This window comes from Elgaria multicarinata, chromosome 3 (genome assembly GCF_023053635.1).
Source record: "Elgaria multicarinata webbii isolate HBS135686 ecotype San Diego chromosome 3, rElgMul1.1.pri, whole genome shotgun sequence".
Classification (NCBI taxonomy): domain Eukaryota; kingdom Metazoa; phylum Chordata; class Lepidosauria; order Squamata; family Anguidae; genus Elgaria; species Elgaria multicarinata.
Window position 1 is genome coordinate 27,347,889 of NC_086173.1, and position 26,373 is coordinate 27,374,261.

At 45.2% G+C, this 26,373-nt stretch overlaps 1 protein-coding gene across 1 annotated transcript in view; it reads right to left on the minus strand.

Annotated features, from left to right (window-relative positions):
- Positions 1 to 283: 283 nt before the first annotated feature.
- Positions 284 to 26,373, minus strand: part of LOC134395286 (keratin, type II cytoskeletal 80-like) — a 224,060-nt gene continuing 197,970 nt past the window's right edge. Inside the window, exons 4-12 of the mRNA XM_063121439.1 lie at positions 25,736 to 25,796; positions 20,724 to 20,819; positions 6,323 to 6,490; positions 5,054 to 5,179; positions 4,271 to 4,491; positions 3,548 to 3,603; positions 1,484 to 2,134; positions 871 to 1,053; positions 284 to 477 (exon numbers count right to left, since the gene is read on the minus strand). Of these exons, the coding sequence (XP_062977509.1) occupies positions 284 to 477; positions 871 to 1,053; positions 1,484 to 2,134; positions 3,548 to 3,603; positions 4,271 to 4,491; positions 5,054 to 5,179; positions 6,323 to 6,490; positions 20,724 to 20,819; positions 25,736 to 25,796 (1,756 nt within the window). The remainder of the gene's footprint in view (positions 478 to 870; positions 1,054 to 1,483; positions 2,135 to 3,547; positions 3,604 to 4,270; positions 4,492 to 5,053; positions 5,180 to 6,322; positions 6,491 to 20,723; positions 20,820 to 25,735; positions 25,797 to 26,373) is intronic.

Sequence of the window (26,373 nt, forward strand, 5' to 3'; positions counted from 1 at the left end):
ACGGGATTTGATTCTGCTGGTTCACCACTCTGGGTTCTGGAAAGTCCTCCATCTGGAGAGGCCTCCCCACTGTGTTCACCGCTCCCCCAAACACCTTCATTTGCAGCACTGTGACTACTATGAAGGTCAGAATGTGCAGCATCTTCATAAAGGACACCTTCTGGAAGAGCTTCATTTCCACTACTATGGCTTACACCCAGATCATCCACTGTGGCTTCCACTCCACCACTGGAGCTTCTACAAAGAACATTCTCTGGGAAGCTGTCTTCTCCACCACTGTGGCTTATACACAGGTTATCCACTGGGGCCACTTCACTTCTGCCACTATAGCTTCTAGAGAGGCCAACATCTGACAAATTTTCCCTCTCACCACTCTGGCTTCTGTGAATTCCACGTTGTGAAGACGTCTCACTTTCAGAGCTGTGGCTTCTAGATAGGCCATCTTCTGGAACATCTTCAGATTCACCACTTTTGCTTCTACAAACATTAGGACGAGACACAACTGCACATATATAGCTGTAGTTTCTAGAAAGCGTGCCCTCTGGGAAATGTTCATTTTCTTTGCTGCAGCTTCTAGAAATACTAGCTTCTGAGACACCTCTGCTTTCTTCACTGGAGCTTCTATAGAAGTCAGCTGCTTTAAAGCTCCCACTTTCTCCACTCTGGCTTCTAGAAAGGCTAGGTCCCACAGAAGCTTCATTTCTTCTGTGGAGGGAAATAGGAGTGGATGTCTCCACGGGACCTCCACTCTCACCACTGTGACTTCTAGAAAAGCTATCTGCTTTGGCATCTGCACCTCTGGAAAGGCCAGACTCTAAGACAACTTCATTTGCCTCACTATGACTTGCATAACTGTCATCAACCACAGACCTTCTGCTTGCATCCCCATGGCTTTCTTTGCTTTCATAGGTGTGGTCTCTCGAACGGCCACCATGTACAAATCCTCCACTTCTGCTGCTTTGGCTTCTGGAAAGACTACCTTCAGAGATGCCTCTGCTTCCACCACAGTGACTTCTAGAAAGAGTTCCCTCTGGGACACCTCCACTTTCAGCACTGTGGGTTCGGGAAACAGATGTTCCTGCAAGTCCTCCACTTCCATGGCTGTGACTTCTAGAAGCTCTGGCTTCTATTAAGCTTTCATTTTCATCACTCTGGCTTCTAGAAAGGCTGCCCTCTGAGATGTCCCTGCTTTCCCCACTATGACTTCTAGAAATGCCACCCACTGGGACCCCACCATCTTCAGCACTGCGAGTTCTGGGAACAATAGGCTCAGAATATCCTTCACTGTCATGGCTGCCATGAAATTCATTTTCATCACTCTGGGTTCTAGAAAGACTTCCTAATATATAGGATGCACTGGTGCTACTATAGCTTCTAGGAAGGCTGCCCTCTGAGATACCTTCACTTTCACCACTGTGAGTTCTAGCAAGAACACTATCTGTTAAGCTGCCACTTCTGCTATTTTGGCTTCTAGTAAGGTTGCCTTCTGGAACACTTTTGCTTCCACAACTATGATCTCTAGAAAGAGTAGTTTTAGGAGCACTGTTGCTTTCTCCACTTTGCGTTCTGGAAAAATTGGATGGTGAATATCCTACACTCCTATAGCTTTGGCTTCTAGAATAGTTGCCCTCTTGGACACCATCACTTGCACCACTGTCGGTTCTAACAAAAACACTGTCAGTCAAACCACCACTTCTGTTGCTTTGGCTTCTAGAAAGACTACCTTCTGAGATGCCTCTGAGTCCACCACTAGGACTTCTAGAAAGGCTGCCTTCTGGGTTATCCCCACTCCTGCTGCTGTGGCTTCTTTGACTCCCACTCCCATGTCTTCTAGAAATGCTGTTCTCCATGGTGTCTTCAACATCTGCAAAATTTCCACTTCTACTGCTAGGACTACTTCCCATGGTACCTCTGTGTGCACTGCTATGACTTCTAAGAGCCTCTGATGAGCCTCCACTTTTATTACTGTGGCTTCTAGAAAAATCACCACCGGAGTCCTTCCTACTTCCACCACTCTGACTTCTAGAGAGTCCACTTTCTAAACTGCTTCTGCTGTGGCTCATTTTATCTCTTGAATCTTCTTTTACTCTGGTTGTCACATTTGAGGTGGTTGTAGTGCTAGAGTTTGATGAAGCTGCAAGAGAAAAAAACAAAGAGAATGATTGTATTTTGAGAATTTTCTTTCAATTTAACATTCCTCATTTTGAAGGACATTTCATTGTGTATTTGATTCTAAGAGGTCTCTCCCACTTGCCCTATTAGCTTTGCTCCTGCCTGTCAGTTCATTCGCTTCTTTGGCAATTGGGAAGCAGGGGGATTTGGGATGCTTCCAGACAAGGCTTTAGCAGAGATGGATGGACTCACCCATCCCCATGCTTGGTGGCTGCTTGCGTGGTCACTGCTGCTGCTTGCTCCTGGAGGGCTTGGTGAGCGTTCTGGGAGTGTCCCATACCCACCCACTCCTTGATACGAGCTGCCACTTGTACTCAAAATGAGGGCTCCATAATTTGGGATTATTTACTGTTGTGCAAAATGGTGGCTATACAGGGCCATTTTCACAACATTAGTGGTAGGGTTGTTGCGGGTGCCTGACTGCCCCCCACCCCAGACCCAGTCTTGCACATCTGGTGTGAGCATGGACCTGCCCTCTGAGTGCCTGCAAGGGCCCACAAGTACTCAGGAACAGGTCCACCCTGGGAAAGCATGCTTTCTTGAGCCTCCAGAAAGTGCGCAATTCCCCCGGACACGCTAATAGTGTCTGCGATTAGTGTGAATGGGAGAATTGCACACTTTCTGAAGGCTCCGGAAAGTGTGATTTCCTGCCCCCCCCCCAGCCAACAGGGGCTTTAAAGGCCCTCTTAACACAAGGGCATCATTGTGTTAATAGGGCCTTTGAGGCCCCTGTTCGCATGGTGGGGGGGATGCATGCTTTCCAAAGCCTCGGTAGGGGCACGAGCAGCCTGGTTTGTTGGAGCAGACCACACCAATGGGGGATGCAAGCATTTTCAAGCTGGCCCATCCCAAGGTGTAGAGTGCCCTTGATGCCTCTACTGTTACAGAAATCGCCCCTTATGGACACCATTTTGTGCAACATTAAATATATGAAAATTAGGGAGCCCCCATCTTGCATAAAAATGATGGCTTGCATCAAGGAGTGGGTGGCTGCACGACTATGTGAGCATGCCTGCGAAAGCCCCGCAGCTCAGCGAGTGGAACCTGGGTGGTCAGATGCAGGGGAGTCCACAGTTGGGCATTTGCAAAATCTCTAGGCTTCAACGATGCCACCACCCTGCCTTGTTTGTGGAATTTTATGGAGAATTCAGATTTAGCCATTGCCCACTCATAACCCTCCCATGTGTTCCCACCACTTCTTCCATCTTTTTCCTTACGACAGAAAATGGTAACAAAAGGGGGAAAAGATGGGTTTGGCTTCTGATTGGTAGTGCTAGGAGCCCTCTGCCTGGAACCACCCTTGCTCAAATATAAGATGTCCATTAAAGTGATAAATATTTCAGAGAATCCATGAAACTAATAAAAATAAACTTACAGAGCTTTGGGGTGGAGTAGATTCTGCTAATGAATGCAGGTGGTGGAGAGTCCATGCTGTAATGAACAAACAACAACAAACAAATGAGCTGAGCTCTACAAAAAAAAAGAGTTTTAAAAAGAAGAGCAGTTCAGCACTTTGGATAATGGTCCAGAATCTGAATAGAAATTCTTCCTGGGTTCTTTGGAATTCTGACCAGCCCATAGGGCAGGGGTGATGAAGTTTTTTCAGCCCCAGAGCCAGTATGGTGTAGTGGGTAGAGTGTTGGACTAGGAGTCAGGAGATCCGGGTTCTAATTCCCGCTCAGCCATGGAAACCCACTGGGTGACTTTGGGCCAATCACTGACTCTCAGCCCAACCCACCTTACAGGGTTGTTGTTGTGAGGATATAATGGAGAGAAGGAGGATTGTGTACACCACCTTGGGTTCCTTGGAGGAAAAAAGGCGGTATATAAATGTAATAATCAATCAATAAATAAATATTCCATTTCAGAGAAGCTCTCTGGGGGTGGGGGCATTACAGTGATGAGTGGATCCAAAGGCAAAAGTTGGCTGAAAAATCCACACACACCTCACATTCCATTGCTACCAACTTATAATAGGAAACATGTCTATTCCCAAATAAGCAGGAGAAGTTTTAGTGCTACCTAGCAGCATAGGAAGCTGCTTTATACTGAGAGAGAGAGAGAGAGAGAGAGAGAGGCTCAAAGCCAGTTTACGTACCTGAATTCTTCACCTTCCATAAGGGTCCTGTAGGTGAGAATCTCTATGTCCAAGGCCAGCTTGATATTCATCAGGTCTTGATACTCCTTAACCAGCTGAGCCAAGTCCTGCCTAGCATTGTGAAGGGCTTCTTCCAACTTAGCCAATTTGGCTTTGGCATCACTGAGGGCACTTTCACCTTGTACTCCAACCTCTTTGATGTTATCCTCTAGACGCAAACACTAGAATGGACAGGAGATAATATGGAAGAGAAGTGAGGGTGGGGTTTGGTAATCCAGCACTCTTTCACACTGCTTCCCACTTGACTGAATGACCAAGGGCATTTTGTCTCTGGAGATGGGCATTCCTTAAGCATGTCAGTATCCTTTGAAGAGAAGGGCATAGAGCTGTGACACCTATTCTGAGAAAGGAGAGAGGAACTGTGGTGTGTGGGGGGAGGGGGGACCCCCCCAAAAAAAAACTGGGCAGAAGGACTTTCCATGAACAGAGCCCGTCCTCTCACAGAAGGTCCCTTCTTCTCGAGGACGGTAGATCCTGGCTCCAACCCAACACATTCCATCATTTAGTCCAACACTAAGACAAGAACCTAAAAGTGTCCAGTAGCATTCTGAAGATGGCAAAGAGCATGAACTTTCATGTGTGAATATGTGTTGGTGTGGTGTGTGTTATACTGGCAGCAGTATAACGTTTATATGAAATCTTGAGTTGCCTTATTTTCCCACTTTTCCTTTGACTCGTTTTTTTGGGGGGTGGGTGGGCAGGCTCCCTCCAGCCACATCTTACCTGGCTTTTCAAAGACACAATGCAAGATCTCATCTTCTGGATCTGTATATTTAACTCAGCAATAATTCTCCGGTCATTAAGGAGATGGTCTCCATACTTAGCAGATAGCACCTCTCTTTCATTCAGCTGTGGGGAGGAATTAAGAATATATTACATTACTGTAAGCAAAAGAAATGCATGGCAGGATCACGGAGCATAGGGCCCAAGAACAGACCCATTTCTGAGAAGAACTGTATCCATGATTGTACTCATTAAAATATTCATTTTAACGCAAAGCTTTCTTGCTGTCTAAGAACCCTCGAGCCTCAGGGCTTCGTACACAAACATCATACAGGATTTGATTTGTGACTAAAATGGCATCACCAGATCCTTCCTTATCAAATGTTAATCTGTTTTCTACTTGCACAACATTTTCCCCATTATCCATCCTTATTCTCTCTTCTCCCCACCCCTCTTCCTTCCTCTCTTGGCTCTTTAGCCTGTTTGATCTAGGTTTCCTTTTTCATGCCAACTTCCAGAGTTTTACTACTTCCTTGCCATTCCTGAGAGGTGAACATCCAACATCATGGTCCATTCTGTCAATCAATAATGAACCAGATCAGACCCATTTCCTTCTTGTTGTGGCTTTGCTTATCCCACCTGAATACTTTTAGCTGGGTAAGCCCACCCAAGGCAGCCAAGTGGCTGTCATATCTCCATCTTGCCTTCTAGCCCATTGTTCCTCTCCCAAAACATCCCATGTGGTAGCACTGCCTTTAGCAGAATATGTCATTGTTTTAAATCATGGAATGGATTCTCACAACTATTCTTTTTTTTCAAGGGCTGAAGTCAACACAAGCTGACTTTTTAAAGGCTGAAATCCTATACCCACTTATTTGGCAGTAAGGCCCATTGAACTCAGTGGGTCTTACTTCAGAGTAGACATGCATAGGGTTGCTCTCTAAGTGTGCATCGGACTGCAGACTCAGCTTATTTCTGGTCTGTGTCACTTTCGCATGGGTTCACCCATAACACTTCCGCATTTATCTGTACATTTTAAAAATATAAATTGTGAATTTATAGAAGTATGCATTTTGAAAAGTGTGCATTTGGAAGTACCATTTTTATAAGTCCACATCTTGTGAAGGTGGATGCAAGTTGGGGGGGATTTCTGAACATTTTCAGAGAACGTACACTCCTGTTTGCATTCAGGGTTGCGAATGTGGCATTAGGAACTGATGTTGACATGCAGGGCTTTTAGACAGTTCTCAGTGGCAAGTGGGTGCATACCTTGCTTCGGGTGAGCGCCTCTAACTCTTCCCAACTCCGGAGAGCCAGGTCTTCATATTGAGCTCTCACATCCTCCACAATCTTGTGCGGATCAGGGTTGTATCTGTTGTTGTCAATGCCCAGCACGACCGAGACGTCCTTGATTTGTGACATCACTTCCTCAAGTTCCTTGATAAACAAGAAAAAGACTGAAGGTGAGCTGCTTTTCATAAATCAAGGCTACAGTAACTACCGCTCGCAACGAAGCACTGGGATTCAGCTGTGTCTGAATCTAATAATTGGAGCAATATATGGTATTATTCAGTACAGTTCACATACATTACCTCAATAATTCCTACAGCAGCTTTGTAAGGCAGGTTGGTGTTATTGTTACCCGCATAGTGCAATGCAGGGTTGAGCCTGAGTGATGCTCTCATGAGTTTGTGGCTGAGGAGGTAAGATCTGAATCAGGAAAGCACGCAGCTCACATTCTTGCCACAGCTCTAGAGCTTATATAAGCAAGCACCTTCCATGCACAGCAGCGTGAAGTTATGGGTAGGGATGTGCAAACCAGCAAAAAGCCATGAGTAGGGATGCACAAATCAGCAAAACTCACCCTTGTCAAGGTTCTCCAAATTCCAACTCAAAGCTCATTCTGATCTGCTGTGTCTACATCAGACTGCAAGCACAATTTTGTGCACTCTGTCCCAAATGTATCATGCACATTTTTGAAAGTGTACACCTTTTCTCCCATTGCCTAAAGCGCGTTTGTGTACATTTTTCAAAAGTGCACATTTCCCCCATGTGCATTTTCTTAAATATACACACTTTTGTTTGCTTGTTCTGGGAATCACTTTATTTAGTTTGTTTTGGGAATCGCATTGCAAAGTCAGAAATGTACGGACATTGCCTGCAGTAGGGTCCACACAATTCAGTTCCAGGAGGAATAAATAGGGTAAATTCTGGTCAAAAATGAATTGAACTTAATTTCCCATACATCCCTATGGGCTATGGATTACCAACTCGGTTTTGGAGGTTTGGCATTCAAAGTTTGGCATTCTGCTAGAACACAGGAAGTTTGGCATTCTGCTAGAACACAGGAAGTTGCTTACCATTGGTCCATCTAACACAGTATTGTCTACTGACTAACAGTAGCTGCCCAGGGTTTCAAACAGAAGGCTCTCTTAGCCCTACCTGGAGATGCCAGGGATTGAACCTGGGACCTTCTGCATGCAAAGCAGGTGCTCTATCACACTGAGCTACAGCCTTTCCCCATCTGTGCCTCGATCTCCTTTAAATCCAAACTTCCCCCCTGTAGATTCATTAAGCGGGGGATTTGTTATCTACTCTTAGGAAGAGATTGGGCTGGGATTAAAGGCACCGGCCCATGTGTTGCATGAACTGACTTACTGCTTCAACAATGGGTGGAGGAGTTGGTTTATACATGACGGCTCTAGAGTGGTACCACATGTACATGGGCATCACAGAGTGGATATATGTGCATATGATATGGTACTGGAGATACTACTGATAATCAGCAGCAACAGCTCTTACATTTATATTCCACTTGTCCTCCAAGGAGCGCAAGGTGACTGGCATTGTACGCCTGCCCTCATTTCATCATGCCTGAGGGATTCAGATGGATAATGCCAACCCCTGTGGTTTCCTTTACTGTAAAAGGATTCTGAAATCCATTTCAGTGTTGGAAATCAGCAATCATCTTCTCTAATATTTCTCTAGGCTAAATATAACCCTTCAGCCTCAGATGGCTTCCCATTAGAGCTGTGTCCCCAAAGGAACTGAATCTGAATTGAAATTGGAGGCATGTATGCAAGAGGTTTTCTTTTGGAATCTCAAAGTGTACAACTGATCCAGCATCAAAAAGGGTCCCTTCCCTATATATCCGCAGAAGAAGATGCAGTTCTGGGCAAATTTTCCGACACAGTGACTCGTGCAGAGGACCAATAGGAAACTTCCTCTGGGCATGGATAATTCTTCTGTGGGTTGGGAGTAATGTACTGTGCACTGGGAGCAATGGTGTGACCCAATCACACATAATGTAGAAATTAAGTGATTCTCAAGGAAGCTGTTAGGATGGAGGCAAGGCCAGAACAGTAAATTAGAAAATATGCAAATACAGCCTCCTTGAGCTCACAGAAGCCTATCACTATTGAATTAACACTATATCAATATATATTGTTGGACAATATATCAAAATATATATATGTTGGACAATATATCAGCACGCACTGGCCCACCATTTTGGAATTACATTGTCGTATGAGCCTTGTTCAGGGTTGAATGAATGTACTTTGCACTGACAAGGTCCAATGCGCATGGGGTGGGTAGGCGCACTGAGGAGGGCCAGGATCTCTTTTTGTTCATCCCAGAGTGCAGGACACGGAATAACAGGCTGAAGTTACAGGAAGCCAGATTCCGGCTGGACATCAGGAAAAACTTACTGATTGTTAGAGCAGTATGACAATGGAACCAATTACCTAGGGAGGTTGTGGGCTCTCCCACACTAGAGGCCTTCAAGAGGCAGCTGGACAACCATCTGTCAGGTATGCTTTAGGGTGGATTCCTGCATTGAGCAGGGGGTTGGACTTGAAGGCCTTATAGGCCTCTTCCAACCCTACTATTCTAGGATTCTATATCAGCACACCCTGGCCCACCATTTTGGAATTACATTGTCGTATGAACCTTATTCAGGATTGAATGAATGCAGTTTGCACTGACATGGTCCAATGCACATGGGTTGGGTGGGCGCACTGATCAGCCTCACCCTGATTGTCACGTACAATGACACCCTGGCATGTACAGCACAAATGTCTGCAGGGAGGCAGCTTTCGCCCATACACATGTATGCTCAGAGGCTTACACACAATCTGGAACCTCAAACGCAAAAGGTCTCCACCTCCCTAACCGTTATTGTGATGTAGTCGCAGATGCAGGTGGAAAGGGGCAAGGTTAGTCGGTGCTCATGACATTAGGGGTGGGGTTAGTCACCGCAGCTCCGCTCCCAGATTTATCCATGCTGAAAGATACTTCTGAACAGGGCTATAGAGAGAATTTAATCAGCCCCCAACTCTCCTTTGAATCCTTTCTAAATCTCCTTCTCCTGCCTACCATATGGGGAAAGGCGCAACACTGCTCCCCTGGGCTTGTATTAACTCCCTCGGCTTTCAGGACATCTGCCAAAGTGTAAGCAGAGCTTGAGTTTGTACAGCAGCGGCCTGCCCTTTTCACCCCTGGCCCCTTTCACCTCCTACCCTCATTCCTCCTCTCCACCTCTTTTTCTTTTGTAACATGTAGCACCTCAGTAACCTCTGGCGCATACTCGTGGGATGCCCGAAGCTGTCAACGTTCTGAGGAAGGGCTTCCTGTTCATATCTCCTGAAGGCAGGTTCAACTCAGTGACTTTCAAAGGCATCATAATCCCCAGTGAGGAAACCAAACACACACACCTGGGTGGCTGAGGGGCAGGCAAGATCCAACCTGAAGGAGTCGGAAGCCAGAACACCTCGGGGGTGTTTGTCCAGCCTCGTACTCCTTCAAGCTGTGCCTTTCTCCATCCATGCCTTGATTTAGGACAGCCAGTCCTTATCGGCTTTAGAGTCGGGGATGGGCAACAGGTGCCCCCCATGGTCTTGAGTGCAGCCCCCTACCCCTGCTGCCATCCTACCCCCTCAAACTGCTGAAATTTGGTGGTGCAGGGGCACAAAAAATTGGCAGTTTGCCCTCAAAGTTTAGCACACCACTATGGAGACCCCAAAGTGCCAAATTTAGCTTGCTTTCAAGTTAAATGTGCCCCTTTTGAGTCGCTCCAGTGGTTTGCTGCCCAAGTTCACTGGCAAACCACCTTTTGTCATTGGGTGATGTGGCGGCACGGGTGCAGCCTCTGGAGGAGTCCCCAGGGCCTGGAAAATGGCCCATGGACTGCCTGGTTGTCCATGCTTGGCTTTAGGGGAGCTACTCCATTGGTCTCAGAAAAGCATCAAACTGCTGTATGATTTCCCACCTGTCATTCAACAGTACCTTGGTGAGGTGTGTTTTTGTTTTGGTATCCCTTCCTCAGGGCTGTCTATATGCTTTAAAAGCCCCACAGTGGCTGTGCAGTGGCGCTACATCAGATATACAACGCAGCAGCTACCTCACATCCACCACGGGGCTTTCCTGTGAAGCTGCGCACTAGAAACGTCAGAGACTTACCCTGTTTTTTCCTGCCTGAGCAAGGTCACTACGGCCCTTCCGCCATCTAACCTCGCTCCGGTGTCACACCATGTGTGTTCCCTAGTGGAAGGCCCCCTCTGATGGGTTACCGGAAGCTGGGCAGGGCTGCTGGAAAGACCACACTGACTCTTCCTGTGAAGTTTACTTGCTGCCACCCCACAGCAGTAATACTGCGGCTGTGGTGGCAGAGCGGTGCCAACGCAGTGCCATGACAGCAGGGTCCCTCTCTCCTTGCCCACTCTGGCTTTTTGGAAAGCTTAAACGAGTTTCCACAAGAAGCATTGTAGTCTTCTTTGTATTGACTCTTGCCCCACTGGGAAGGGACAAAGGCTGGACCCAGAATGCGTGTGGTTCATCCATCAGCAGTAAAAAGCCGTCTGTCATCAAATGGAATTTGCAACTTATTGTCTCCTGCAATGACATTTAATTCCTGGGTAAACAGGCTAGATGCCCACATTTAAACAGGACTAAAGTCCTCAAGGGTAAATGCAGAGATGTGTATTTGTGCAAAGCTTTGAAACATTCACAGAGCATCGGCCGTGGGACATGTTCACTCTGCAGCCATTAAGGTTGCCAACTTTGGGAAGGGCCAAGGGGTCATGTTAGGGCTGTGGCAGAGACCGAAAGACACAGGGAGGTTCAGGGTGGAGCTAGGGCAGAACCAGGTTGGCCCTAGTGGAACCTAGAAGGAAGGTTCATTGCAGTGGTCCCAAATACAGTGCCTGTGGGTGCCATGACACCTGCAGGCACCTCTAATGGAGCCCACACAGCTCTTCACTCCCTGCTTCTTTCAAAAAGAAATTAATTTTAAAAACTGGGGGGGGGGAGTTAGGGCGCCAGGTTCTCCTTCTTGTTCCTGAATTTGCCACTGATCAGCTGTTAGCAGGCAGGATGGGAAAGCAAGGGAAAGGTATAACAAGGCTAGGGGATGGTGGTGAAAAGAACATCAAGATAGAGAGGTGAGTGGGAGAGAATGAGCAAGGCTAGGGGCTAGAAAGGGAGAGAAAGAAGAAGGCCAAGGACAGGAACAGGAGAGAAATAGTGAGGGAAAGGGTTGGTGGAGAGACATAACAAGGCAAGTGGCTGGGAGTGGGGAGAGTGCGAGCGCAAAGGACTGCATGGACGGAAGAATATTGGGTGGGCCAGGAACCAACTCTTTCCATTTCCACCTCTCTCCCTGCCTCTAGCCTCTCTATGTCTTCCCCCCAACCTCTCTTGACTAGCCAGGCCCCAATGGCAGCCATTATGGGATGAGCCACATCTACTAAAGGAGCCATTTTGTGATGGTGCCCTCAGCAGTTTCTCAAGTTCCCAAATGTGTCCACGGGTCCCCCACACATTGGGGACCCATGTGGTTTACTGTTGTTGTTTTCACATGATACCAGTTACCTAATGGAACATGGTTTTACTGAGTGAATCAGCAAAATACTGGCTGGTTGGTTGGCAAATCATAAGAGCCATTTGCCTGTGGTTCAGTCACCAAACATGTGACAGGCTAGGAGGGAAATGTATGAAAAATATTAAATTCCGGCTTTCACCTAATGCTAGGACACACCACCATGTCTTGTGGTAAAGGAATTCCATTGTTTGACTGTGTGAAAAAGTACTTGCTTTTGTCTGTTCTAAGTCTTCCACTATTCAACTTCATTGGGCGAACCTGGGTTTCAAACTTCTCTCTGTTCACTTTTTCCACATCATTATTCATGTTATAAACTCCTAACCTGTCCACCCTTACATCCCACTTTTCTAAAATAAGAAGGCCCAAATGTTTAGCCTTTCCTCATAGGGAAGGTGGTCCAGTCACTTTTCCCAGGACACTACTACAAGCATTCAAAGCACCACCCAGTGATTCCAATAACTATTCAACATAAACCCTACTTAGAGTAGATCCACTGAAATGCATAGGACCTTCCAGCACATATGGATACTGCTGTGCCCCTTCCTAGAGTTAGAAGACCTAAAGACTTTGAGGCTCAACTTCTGCAATGCGCTGTACATAGGGCTACCTTTGTACCTAGTGCAGAAACTTCAACTAGTTCAAAATATGGCAGCCAGGTTGGTCACCAGTACACCTAAGGGTAACCATATTACACCAACTTTAAAATCACTTCATTGGCTGCCAAATACTTTCCGGGTGAAGTATAAAGTGTTGGTTATTACCTTTAAAGCCCTACATGGTTTGGGTCCAGGTTACCTGCGGGATCCCCTTCCCCCGTACAATCTGCCCCACACACTCAAGTCCTCTAGGAAGAATTTGCTCCAGTCAGCCAAAACTAGGGTGACCATATTTTGGAAACCAAAAAGGAGGACAACATGGTCGCCATGTTAAAATTATTTTTAAAAAATAATTTTAAAACCTCAAACTTTAAAAAAAAAATCCTAAAACTCAATGGTTGGACAGATCTGTTTCAAACTTGGCATAGCTAAAGTCCTTGTTAAGAGCAATCATGGTGCCAAGTTTCATCTCTTTATCTTTAAAAATAACATTTTAAAAAATTAAATCCTCAAATTTTAAAAAATTCCTAAAAATCAATGGATGAACAGATCTGTTTCAAATTTTCTATGGCTAAAGCTCTACCTAAAAGCTATCATGGTGCCAACTTTCATCTCTTTATCTTTAAAAATGACGATTTTAAAAATAATAATTTTAAAACCTCAATTTTTAAAAAAATCCTTAAAAATCAATGGATGAATGGATTTGTTTCAAATTTGGTACAACTAAAGCCCTTCCTAAGAGCTACCATCATGCCAAGTTTCAGGAGTTTATCTTAAAAAATAAAGGAGTTATAAGCATTTTTGTTAATTCCCATTAGAGCTGCTCTTTGGAAAAAAAAATCCAGATTTCCCCTCCCCCTCCCAGATTTGTCATAAAAAACCCCAGGCAAATCCGGGCAAATCTGGTCATATGGTCACCCTAACTAGGCTTACAACTGTTACAGACCTTCACTTCTGCCACTCCCTGACCGTGGAATGGCCTGCTGGGAGAGATTTGTCAACTTAACACTCTCTCCAAGTTTAAGACAGCCATAAAGACTAATCTCTTCTGGCAGGCCTACCCAGATGTTTTTTAACGTGTCCAATTGTTATTTTAATATTGTATCAGTTTTAGATATTGTAATCAGTTTTATGCATTTTATGGTGATTTTATATGTAATGTTGTTCCCTGCCTTGATCCAGAGGGAGAGGTGGGTAAGAAATAAATATTCTATTCTATTCTATTCTATTCTATTCTATTCTATTCTATTCTATTCTATAGAAGCATCAAGGTTTCCATCTCAAGGCCTTTTTTTGCAATGAGGCCTTCCTGCTGGCTCCTCCCAAATGGACACATTTGGGAAAGGGAGGGTTTGTGGTCAGTAGGCAAAACAAGACCGTTGTTTGGAAGGATGTGGGCCTGATTTGGAAAGAGTTGAGGGTGTGGAGGAATGTTGGAACCACAAAGTTGATGCCTCAATCCACCTTTTTTTTTTTTTTTTTTGGAGCCACGCTCCATACAACTCCATTCTCAAGAAGAGATAAGGCAGAGAAGAGGCAGAAAACTATTTCTTCTGTGCATAAAGGGTGGAGGGAAAAATGCAGCATGATGCCAAAGTCAATAACATCAGGCTCATCACAAACCAGGGCAAAGAGGAGGGACGGGAATGTGCAGATAAGGAGGCGAAGCATAAAATGTAAGAACTGCCAATTTACAAGCTTACACCAGCAGAAGCAAATCCAGGTTAAAGTACTTACCTCCCTGAACTCACTTCTGATAGCCAAAGCACTGAAATCAAAACTGCAAGCACACTTCACCGTTACAACCAAAGCAACTTACTAGGAGTGTAAAAATGACCTGCTCTCAGAAGAACCCATCCCTTGAGTTTCTTGATGAATCACTGTTCTTAGCATGCCTCCTCCTGGTTGGAAGGAGGCGAGTGCAAAACAATGAATCTTACAGAGAAACAACAGGCATCTTCTTCTGAGGGCAGATAAGCTTCTATGCCTTAAGGACATAAGTTCAGACTGAGGGTCCATCTAGTCCAGCACTCTGTTCACAAAGTGGCCAAGGAGCTGTCGACCAGGGACCAACAAAGCAGGACACGGTGCACCAGCACCCTCCCACCCATGTTCCCCAGCAACTGGTGCACACAAGCTTACTGTCTGGAGTACTGGTGATAGCACACGGCCATCAGAGCTAGTAGCCATTGATAGCCTTCTCCTCCAGGAATTTATCCAAGCCCCTTTTAAAGCTATCCAAATTGGTGGCCATCATTACATCTTGTGGCAGTGAGTTCCATAATTTAACTATGTGCTGTGTGAAGAAGTACTTCCTTTTATTTGTCCTGGATCTCCCACCAATCAGCTTCATGGGGTGAAAGTTCTAGTATTTTGAGAGGGAGAAAAATGCCTCCCTGTCCACATTCTCCACACCATTTGTTGGGAGGGATTCAACAAGCCAGTTGCATCTATTGCAGAAACAGGGCAGAATAATTTCCTGCCAGCAATGGAGGCTGATTAGAAACAGGCATGGGTAGAGCAGTAAATCATGCAGAGATGCAGTAGGCACGTTTCTCTGTGGGTGAGAGCTCTGGGCTCACAGGAACATTAATTACTTAATTACTTTCTTCCTTGGGGCACAACAGGCGTTCTCTTGGAGCACACAGTTTGGGGATGACTGAGAGACTCTCAGTCTCTCAGTATTTCTCTAGGAGTGTATACGACCAGTGCCTCTCCTGATCACACCAGTGATTAAGTTGCTACTTTAGGCCAGACAGAGAATAATTGTAACTGACCTGATTGAGCCATCTGTATGAACATATATGTGCTTAAAGTAACTAGATGCCGTGCCATAAACAGCTGGATTCAGTCAGCGGTATGAATGAAGCAGGTCAAACAAATTTGCACATCTATATTGGTTTTACATGTATATTTATATACTGCTTCTGATGGCTGTTTGGCCCTCCCAGTGATTATACAAAGCATTTGGCCTTAGAGGCAGTAAGCCTAGGTACACAATTGCTGGGGAACATGGTATGTGTGTGCTGTTACACAGTGTCCTGTTTGTGGGTCCTTGGTCAACAGCTGGTTGCTACCGTGTAAAGAGAGTGCTGGACTAGACTTACGTTCTTACTCTAAGTACAACCAAGGCCTCAGCTAGACCTACCTGGTATTGCGCGACGCAGGGGTGAAGATCTCACTATATTTTTATCATGAGATCCCCCTCTGTTTACACGCGGCGTTCAACAACCTTGGAGGGAGAAGATGTCGCACCCGCCATTTTCTTTTTTAAAAACAAACACGAGCGCTCATGCACTCAAAGGTAGGTGTTTTTTTTAAAAAAAATAATAATTTCCCTGCTCCCCCCACCCCACCCCCGATGGGCACAGAGCTCCTGAGGAGCTCTACACCCCATGCGCAGGTCCCAGCTCCTTGCAAGTAACCGCGAAGAGCTGGGACAAACCGCTACGCCCGCCCACATGTTTCGCCGTCTCGGGATCAGCCTGAGATCGCAGAAAAAGCGGGCTCAAAGGGCAGGGTGAGATCCCGGGGCAAAGGAGGGATTATCCCTCCCTGATCCCAGGATTCTCTGTGTGTCATATAAACGCACAGGGACGATCCCGGGGATCAGGATTTCGCCTCGTCTAGCTATGGCCTAGGTCTGGATTCCTCCCACCAGCTATCACCCAGTCCCTGCTTGGAAATTTTGCCTGAGACATTGCCAACAGATTTTCAAACCTATTTTCGAAGTCTAAAGGGCTATTAATTTGCTTTTTTAAAAATGGAAAGTAGTGATTCTTAGGATACTGAAATCCATGTAGTGCAATTGTCAAAAAATGGAGGACAGGCAGACCTAAGCCGGGAGCAGCGTAGGGGAATGGACTACAGCTGGTGTTATTTCCTCAGTGCCTGTGGCATTTTCTTGTGTATATTGAAACTTTGAGTATGTGCTTGTTGGGAATGCTCACACAACAAGCATTGCACAGGATATCTGCAGTGTATTTGTGCCAAAGAGTAACATTCACTGATCCTCTGCCAAAGCATTTATATTCACTGATCCTCTGCCTACAGCTGGGGGCAAAGAACCATTTCTAACATCACTTTTGAGCTGGGAAGTGGTCGAAAAGAAAGAAAGAAAGAAAGAAAGAAAGAAAGAAAGAAAGAAAGAAAGAAAGAAAGAAGCAGAATTACAAGGGAATATGGCATGTCCCAGGGCCAATGAGAAGCAAAGATGCTATTAAAATTAATGTCTCACTGGCATGGAGTTGGATCCAGAGTTAGTCATACTTAGGCTATGGCTAGACGAGATAGTCGCCCTCATCTACACGCGGTGCACGATGTCCCAGGAGGAAGAGGACGTCGCGCCTGCTTTTTTTTTTTCAATTGGAGAAGAGCACACGACCACTCATGCGCAAAAGTTTAGTGGCTTTTTTAAAAAATTCCCTGCTCTCCCCACACCATCCCTGATGGGCACAGAGCTCCCAGGTCCCAGCTCCTCGCGGTTACTTGCAAGGAGCTGGGACAACCCGCGACGCCCAGCCACACATTCCATGGTCTCAGGATCATCCCAAGACCACTGAAAAAGTGGGCTAAAAGGGTAGGGCGATATCCCAGGCCAAGGGAGGGATCATCCCTACGTGCTCCTGGGATGCCCTGTGCTTCATGTGGACGCACAGGGATGATCCCGGGGCAATCACCGGGATATCGCCTTGTCTAGCCATGGCCTTAGAATAAACCCAATGAAATCAACTAGCCTAAGTCCCATTGATTTCCATGGGTCTACTGTAAGTACAACTGGATTTAACCCACCAGCTATAACTCAATCGAGCATTGCAGCCTCGACACTCTGTCAGTAGCTGCTTTTATTAATAGACAAACTGCATTAATGTAAGAACAGCAAGGTCCTTCAGGACAGCACAGTCCATGAAATGGGAGCAATGAGTGTTAGAAACTTTGAAGTTGGGGATTCAGACATAACCACAAAGCCCAGCTGCACTTCAAGGGTGAGCCGCCTGCCAGCAAACTCTTGCTTCTTTTATTTGATGCTGGGGACCTTGGCATCACATGAAGCCGGGGACGCTCAAGTGGCTTGAAGTGAGCTTGCATGCCAAGACAGGGCAGGGCTGGCGAGCTATTCTTGACCCAGCTCAGAATGGAGGTAGACAAGGAGGGGTGATTCCAGAAAGGCTAGATTTAAGGAGCAGTCTTGAAGAGGGCCTCCAAGTGGGAGGACAGAAGTGGCTTGGTAAACAGAGAGGGGAAGATTGTCCTTGACGGAATGGATGTCCCCAAGCAAACATCAAGAGAACTGTCAAGGCTGGGCGTATTTCTACAACTGAGGTGAATTGTAAAGCTAGACTGAGCCAATGACTCAAGCGGTCCACAGTACCATCTTCTTGAGGATGGCGTGTTTTGAATTCCTAAGGAAAGGTCAACGTGATTATAGATCTAAACCAAACATGGTGAGGGAGATGGGGGGGGGGGGGATAGAGTGAATGCCAGAGGAATCCCTTACTGGACCAGCTGGGGACAATTGTGCCTGGAAGCACTAGGGCTGTAGTCTTGGTTGCAGTTAAGGGAATGGTTGCACGATTGGGACAGGTCAGCAGTCCTACGTCTCAGTCAGTGGAAAAACTAAATTCTATGTTTCTTAAGAGTTATTAAGGCACAGGCACGCTCTGTATGCATTTTGTTACACTTCAAAAGGGGTGGTGGTCTTTTTTTAAAAAAAAAAAAAAAAACCCTTGAAAAAGGAGGTCTTAAAAAAAAAGGTGCTCCAAACTTTAAAAAGAGGGGGTCTTAATATATATATCACTCCTCTTATTTACAGGCACGCTATGATTACCATGGCTCTGGCCATTGTTGAAAATAGCACGCTGGTCTAAAAGAAAAACATTGATCTGGCTTTGCAAGGCGCCTCTTAAAGGATCAGCCTAGTTGAGTCTCGGCTCTCCGAAACAATAAACAGCTATGCAACGTGTGCTTCTGCATCAAAGAGTGTTATTGGAAGATCAAATTGCACAGTTCCCACTAATTATTACCCAGCAACCCTGTCCGCTTTTGTGCTGAATTTGTATGCCGAAGGAACTGCGTCCCACAATGTACAAGGCAATGCAAGGGTAACCGCTGGTACGTGGCAACCAGGAAAGAAGAAGGGGCTGGTTCATTATGCACATGCTCCAGATCTGTACTGAATGGTGCAAAGGTTTTCGACGCCGTTTCTGAACACGGGGGTAATTGCAACTGGATCGAACAAGTCAGATCCTTTCCTTGTAAGCCAAACTTTTCTTCCTACCACTCCAGCAAGCTGCCCATGCTTCTGATTTGGTACTGGAGTGTTTAACTTGAGGTTTAGGTAGCAGTACAGAATGGGGAGGAAGAGGGAAAACGAGAGAAAGGGGAACAGGGCAGCTGCTGCGCACTTTCCCTGTGCACACGCACCACACATATTCCTTGCATCTACTCACACAGATTGGCAGTGAATCAGTGCAGGCTGTGCACCAAGATATTCTGTGGTTTGCCTGGCCCTAGGGTTGCCATATTCTGAATCCACAAAAACGGGTCAATTTTTTGGGGTGGGGGTGGGGGGCTAGGATTTTATTTTTTTAAAAAAAAAACCTGAGCAATGTGTAAAGGTCTAAGGAAAGAAAGAAAGCTTTAGTTATCTAACACTGCAATCCTATGTGTGTCTACTCAGAAACAAATCCTATTAAGTTAAATAGGGATTATTCCCAGGTAAGTATGCATAGGATTTCAGCCTAAAGTACTTAAGCACCTGCAAATAAATAATAGGCAAAGAACAGTTTAAGCAAACAAACAGAAAAAAAATGACACTAAATTACATTTCTCCACTAGTTCTCAAAAGCTAGAGGAGACTTCAATATGGAGACTTACACCACACTGAGCAGGCTCAAGGCACCGTTTCAGAGGTTGGAATTTCTCCGGCCAGCTGGAACAGGAATCCAGGATTCTTGACTGACTGGCTGGGATATTTTGGAAATGCTTGGAAACCGTGACATTCCTGGTTTTCTGGGACGTATGGCAATCCTACCTGGCCTCATCTACAAGACAGCGGGATTGCTTCTCTTTTAATTTTAACCCCATTTTTCATTGATTCGAATGTAAAAAAGAACATCGCACTGCAGCAGCAACAGCGATTTATGTCCTGATTTTTTTTCAGTGCAGTTATAAATGTGGGGGGGGGGGGGGGAGGAACAAGGCAGCCAAGGAGGTTGCAAGAGGGGGATGTTTCCCTCCTCTGCCTACCCGTTTCCCCTCATGGTTTTAAGCTGTCTTGCAGGGCGCACTTGCCACAGAGGAGAGCGCGAGAGAGCAGTGTGCACTCACACACACACACACACACACAGGTGAAGAAGCAAGGTGCACACTGCAGCGCACACACATACATCCCTGTTCTTTCTCCCACACGCGCACACACACACAGATGCACGTGCACATGCACACACTCGCTCTTCCCACGCTCACTCATTGTTTTAAGCAAAAACTTAAACAGGCAGCGGAGCAGGTTGTAAGAGGGGACTGCTTTAAAGCGCTTTATAACAGTTATAAAGCGCTTTAACTGCTTTAAAGCGCTATAAAACTGTTATAAAGCGCTTTAAAGCAACAGTGTAGATCCAGCCGTTGCCTTCCTCTGCCTGCCTGTTTCCCCTAATTGTTTTAAGCTGTCTCGGAGCTAAAACAGGGTGTGAAGGAACAAGGCAGCGGATAGGTGGGAAAGCGGGAAATTGGCCAATCACATTGCCTTAGCCCCAAACGTCCACCCACCTGTCAAAATGCGACTTAACCCCTTCATGGACACATACACACAACGCGGTGCAAAGTTGGGCATGATCCAAAAGTCGCGTTATATTGCAAATTTGAATGTGCGCATTATCTCATGTAAACTCTGGCACTGCAGCAAAGATGCAGCTTTGACGTGTGCCTTAAAACGGGAAAATGAGGGTTCAATTTGGGTTAAAGATGCCATATAGACAAGCCCCTGGATCATTAGGGGCATTGACTGATCACTGAAAGACCTGTTCTTTTTTTCTGGTTTTGTTAAATCAGACTAGCTTTAAAGCAGGACTTCCATTAGATGATGAATCTACAAGCTGCCAACAAAACTGAACATTGTTAGAAATTTACTGCACGCTGACAAGCATTCCCCCTTCTCTGTAGCCCCCTTTGTTCTGTTCTTCTTCTCTTTTTTTACCTGCTCCTGGATAGTTTTCATTAACTCCACCCAAGCATGAAGTCCACTCAGTTTCGCTTCCAGTTCAGTTTTGTGCAGGAAGCAATTGTCCAGATCCTGTGTAGTAGAGCAAGAGAAGAAGAGTTTGTGTTTTACACTTGAGTTGGAACCTTGGGCCACATGCTACTCTCATTTTGGAAGCGGCTAAGTAGTTTTTGATTGTGTTGTGGGGGAACACTCAACAAACCAGATGGCTAATGCAAGAGCAACCAAAATCTATGTACAAAAGTGTCAAAGGGGATCTTGCCCTGCCTCAGGTAGTGTACAAAATCCCGCACTGGCCCTGTGTGCACTGCAAAAGATCCTGAGGGCAGGTTCTAAGATGCATGCTCAGTTCATATGGATGCCACTGTGTTGGTTGCCACACTTGAGCTGAGAGCGTGTGCGAGGGAGACTGGAGCAGGCAGGGACCATCAGAGCCTGCTTCAGTTGGACACCCCCCCACTCCAGGGCTAACTGCCATCTTCACCCTGTGGGGAAGAGCTGTTGGTTTGCCCCTCCATTGGGAGATGAGAGGATGGAGCAGGGCCTTTCCACCAGCCTAAACAGTCTCCTAAATTTCTTTTTATTTTCTCCCTCTTCCCTCCCCATCCACTTTTTCTTGTGTGCCGTGTCTTTTTTAGAATGTAAGCCTGAGGGTAGGGACTGTCTTCTTTATTGATAAATTGTAAGCCGCTCCGAGAGCCTTTTGGCTGAGGTGCGGGATAAAAATACTCTAAATAAATAAATAAACACTCTCCTGCAGTTGCATATTGCTGGAGAAGATCAGGAGCAGTCTGGAGTCTGGAGTCTTTCATCATGGGTGCTTTCCCACCATTACTTATATTCTCACTGAAGAACCCCAGAGGAACCTTTGAGAAACTTCAGAATTCTCAAGAAAACAGGCTGGAAATCACAACCTTAGATTTAGGGTGTCAACAGTTTAACAGTTGTACGGAAAAGAGCATTTCAGCAAGTGTCCTTTGTATGCATGCAGCACCTGGTGAAATTCCCTCATCATCACAACAGTTAAAGCTGCAGGAGCCCTGCCCTCTTTTGTACCTGGTCAATCTAGTATAGCTACTTGCAGTTTTAACTGTTGTGATGAAGAGGGAATTTGACCAGGGGCTGCCTGCATACAAAGGACACCTGCTGACAGGGCTGGGCAAAGCTGGTTATAGGCCCGGGCCAGATTTTATTGGAGATGGGAAATGAAGGCCCCATTTCAAACTGCTCATTAAGTATTTTTAATCAGTTCTAAATACATATGAACTAGAAGGATTTATTTAAAAAAAAGGTAATGGCAAGCACTTTTATTCAAGACGTATATAAGACACCACTTCTTCACATTACTTGCTTTTCGTTGGGCAAATTCATCAACAGCAACAGAAAAATCAAGCAACTTTGCCTTGTCAATGTTAATGTTCAAAACTGCTAATCCATTCAAACGTTCTTCCCCCATTGCGGACTGAAAGTATGATTTGATTTGTTTTAGGACACTGAAGCTCCTCTCATTAGAGGCCACTGTTGCTGGCAATGTCAGAAAAATTGCTACTTTGTAACAAATCTTTACCAAAGGGTCCCCCTTTGCATCTACCTGGGGGACTCGGAGTAGGCCCCCTCAAAATTGTAGGCCCATGCCAACTACCCCCCCTCTACCCAGCCCTGCCTGCTGACATTCCCTTTTCTATACAACTGTTAAAGATACAGGAGCCCTGTCCTCCTTTCCATATAGTCACCCTAAGGCATTGCCTCTCCAATGTAGGTTTGGGATGTATACCTTATGCTCCCTTCATTTCCCACAGTACATCTGGGATTTCATCAATGCTTTAATTCTGTCATAAATTAGGTGAAGCATAGAAGGAAGGAAGTGGGGCTGACCCACAGAGTAATCTTTTAATTACAAGAAGAAGTGGGACTGCTGAACAGCACCAACAGGGTAAACAGAAAGGCAGGTTTCAGTAGGGGATGAACACATTTAAAAGGAATTTACAATTCATAACAGCATGTCATCGGGAACATTTCTGACACCCAGCCTGTCCCCAACGGTGCCCATAGCAATTGCTGTCACCTGACATTCAAGCTGTCCCTCCGAAGGTGGAGTGAGGAAACTCCACAGTGGGCACTGGCACAGGCATGTCATAATGGTTTAAGAACAGGAAATGCTGGAAAATTCTGCTTGCGTATAAAATGCTACGCTAATCTGGAACAGCTTGGTTATAATTATACAGGTTTGGCCCAAACATTGCAGCTTGAGTGCCAGGTGATACAGAACAATTACAGGCTGTCTGGGTTCCATTTCTTTTTAAAAACCTCCTTTTCGGAGCAATGATTATAAGAAAGGCCTGAAGCCTGTACTCCTTGTTTTGAAGGGAGTATGGTGCCTGCCCCAAATCAGCAGCCTCATTCCACTCCCACCCCTTCTCAGCAGCTTCTAGAAATGCAAATGCTGTGATAATTTGCCCATGATCACTCTCCAGATTTCGCTTGCCCTGTAAGTAGCAGGCAGGGAAGTTGAGGAAACTAAAAACAAAACAAAATAGAGCAAGGCCACACAAGTCAACCTTTCAAATTGTTAAAATGTAAACATCTAAATGCCAGATTTTGGAAATGCAATTAATTTTCAGCTGTCCTTTTCATTATTCATTTTAGAAATGTTTTCCAGTGTTTAAAATTGGTTTCATCGCTGCCATTCCAAAACTCTGTGTCGTTTGGTTCTTACCTTTAAAAACCCTATATGGTCTAGGTCCACATTTCCTCAGGAAGTGCCTCCCCCCTATGTTACCTTTGTGTTAATGGGGCCTTTAAGTTCCCCATTGGCATGCACCGGGGGGGGGGGGGATGTGTAATTTCCCAAGGCTCTGGAAATTGCGCATTTCCCTCTTTCGTAATAATGGCAGCTGCCATTAACAGTGTGCAATTTCAGCAGCAGCTACGTTTGGCTGCCAAGTGCTTGCTGAGGCCTCTTGAGTGTTCGGCAGTGGTCCATGCTTACTGCAGGAATGCCCGACTGGATCCATGAAGGCCAGACGTGTGTGTGTGTGTGTGTGTGTGTGTGCGTGTGTGTGTGGGAGGGGTGGAATCCGCTGCCCTCACAGAACCAGAAGGATGCTCACAACAACCCTACTTAAGGTCCTTTGAAGACCCTCTGCTTGACTGCCTAATGTGAGATTGCCAGTCACACACCAGAGGACCTTTTCCTTTGCTTTCCCTCAGCCAGGCTGGTCACTGGTACACCTAGGGGGGACACACACACCACATGACACCAGTTTTAAAATCTCTTCACTGGCTGCCAATTAGTTTCCGGGTGAAGTATAAAGTGTTGGTTATTACCTTTAAAGCCCTACATGTTTTGGGTCCAGGCTACCTGGGGGGGATGCAGGATCCCCTTCTCCCGTAGAATCCGCCCCGCACACTCAGGTCCTCTGGGAAGAATTTACTTCAGTCAGTCAAAGTTAGGCTGACGGGTATTACCCAGAGGACCTTCTCTTCTGCTGCTCCCAGACTGTGGAATGGCCTGCCGGAGGAGATTCGTCAACTTGACAGTCTTTTAGCATTTAAAAGAGCAATAAAGACTGATTTATTCCGGCAGGCTTATCCTGTGAAATTTTAGAATGTTTTAGGATATTTTAAGGATGTTTTAATCATGTATGCTATGTTTTTTATCAGTTTTTAATGTGTTTTATATTCATTGTTGTTCTCCGCCTCGATCTAAGTGGAGAGGCGGGTAAGAAATAAAATTATTATTATTATTATTATTATTATTATTATTATTATTATTATTATTATTATTGGCTTGCTGCGGCCTGCTGATTTCTTTGAATATCTTTAAGCAGGGATTAAATATTGTATTATTCTGGCAGGCCTTCCCTTTTTAGTATCTTATTCCTGACCGCTACATATTGTTTTTACTGTTTTTTTATAATGGTTTTATTGATTTTTTATCTTTCTGTTTTTAACACGTTTATGCTACCTATAGTATTTTATTGATTGTTTTTATCGTGTTTAAATTCTATATAGGGCATTCTATATGTAGGCAGGGTATAAATGGAATAAATAATAATATGTAATAATAATTAATTATTAATAATTTAAAAAGGTTTGACACCAATTTTAAAATTTAACCTTTTTAAATTTTAAATAATGGTACATTTATGTATCCATTGTCAGTTCTCTAAGGCCATAGCTAGACCTAAGTTTTATCCTAGGATCATCCCAGGTTCGTCCCTGCCTGAGCACTGGATGCCCTGTGTGGCACTTAGGTGAACAGGTTTGACCCCAGGACAACCCTGGGATAAACCTTAGGTCTAGCTGCGGCCTAAGTAGGATGGGATTGGATACCGTTCCACTTCTTTTCGGGTGGAAATAACTGAGTGTGGCATAATCATCCAATTTTATTTCCCCCCTCCCACCTCAGGCATTATCTATTCCAAATTTGCAAAATTTCACCAAGTCATAATTTGGGGGTTCCTGGGTTACAAGACACCAAGGGTACACAACCCTTTTGGCTTCAAGGGCCACACTGGGTGTCTGCTGGGTTGGTGGAGGCTGCACATGTGAGCATACACACCACTCTCACAGACATACATCACACATACCGGGCATCAGTACCCTCATAATCACCCCAACAGCAATAACATCTATTCTGATGAGAAAAAAAGGGAGGGGAAAAACAGTCTAGGAACAGGCTCTATGGTTCCTACCATAGAAGCCTTGTTTCTAAAGCATCCCTAGAGCATAGTTAGTAGACAGGAACCACAGAGTTTGTTCCTAGAGATTTCCCCATTATTTTTGGTGGGACAGATGCAACCCTGAAGAACATCAAAAAAGTTGTCTAACCGAACAAGATAACAACAACAACAACAACTTTTAATAGGCGTTTCTCATTCATATTTTAACTAACCGTGAAGGTGGTGAATTCATTAACATGGGTATAGCTGAACATAACTATCCCACTGCACATATGTGAAACTGAAACATTTGGGTCTGCCTACCTTTTTGAGGGCTGTGAAGGTGAATTCCATCCCAGTGCGTTTGTTTATTTCTTCCTCATATCTAAGGGAAAAGAGGGATGAGTGAGTGGTATGAATGAAATGGTAGAAGGTATTATTTAAACAGTGTATATAATTTAGGTCCTCTGGATTTGTTTCCTTTATCTATTTATGAAATAACACCAGTGATCTCACAAGCACATAAACACACACACCTGTTCCACCTGCTCATTAATATGTGAATTATCATAGCTTTTAGAAGAAGAAGCTTATGGATCCATTGTGCTGGATGCTCTACAGCTATGCAAGAATGAGACATCATCCCTACCCAAATAAAAGAATTCCCAGAGCAGCTAGAAAATGCATGGGAGAATAAATGTCAGAAATAATGACACCAGGTAAGTCCAGAAGAGCTGGAAACAAACCTCAACAAGGATGGTGGTTAATCACTTAATCAACACGGCCTCACAGAAGAAAAGGAATGTCTTTCCAGTGCTCCACCCAGTTTCCATCTTCCAAAGCCCAGTTCTAAATATCTGTGGCATGATGGTTGTAAATCCTCTATGGTTGTTGCCCACACTACGTTGGTGACACCTGAAGTTCTTTGTCTCATCAGCTGCCCACACTTGCCACGATAATGT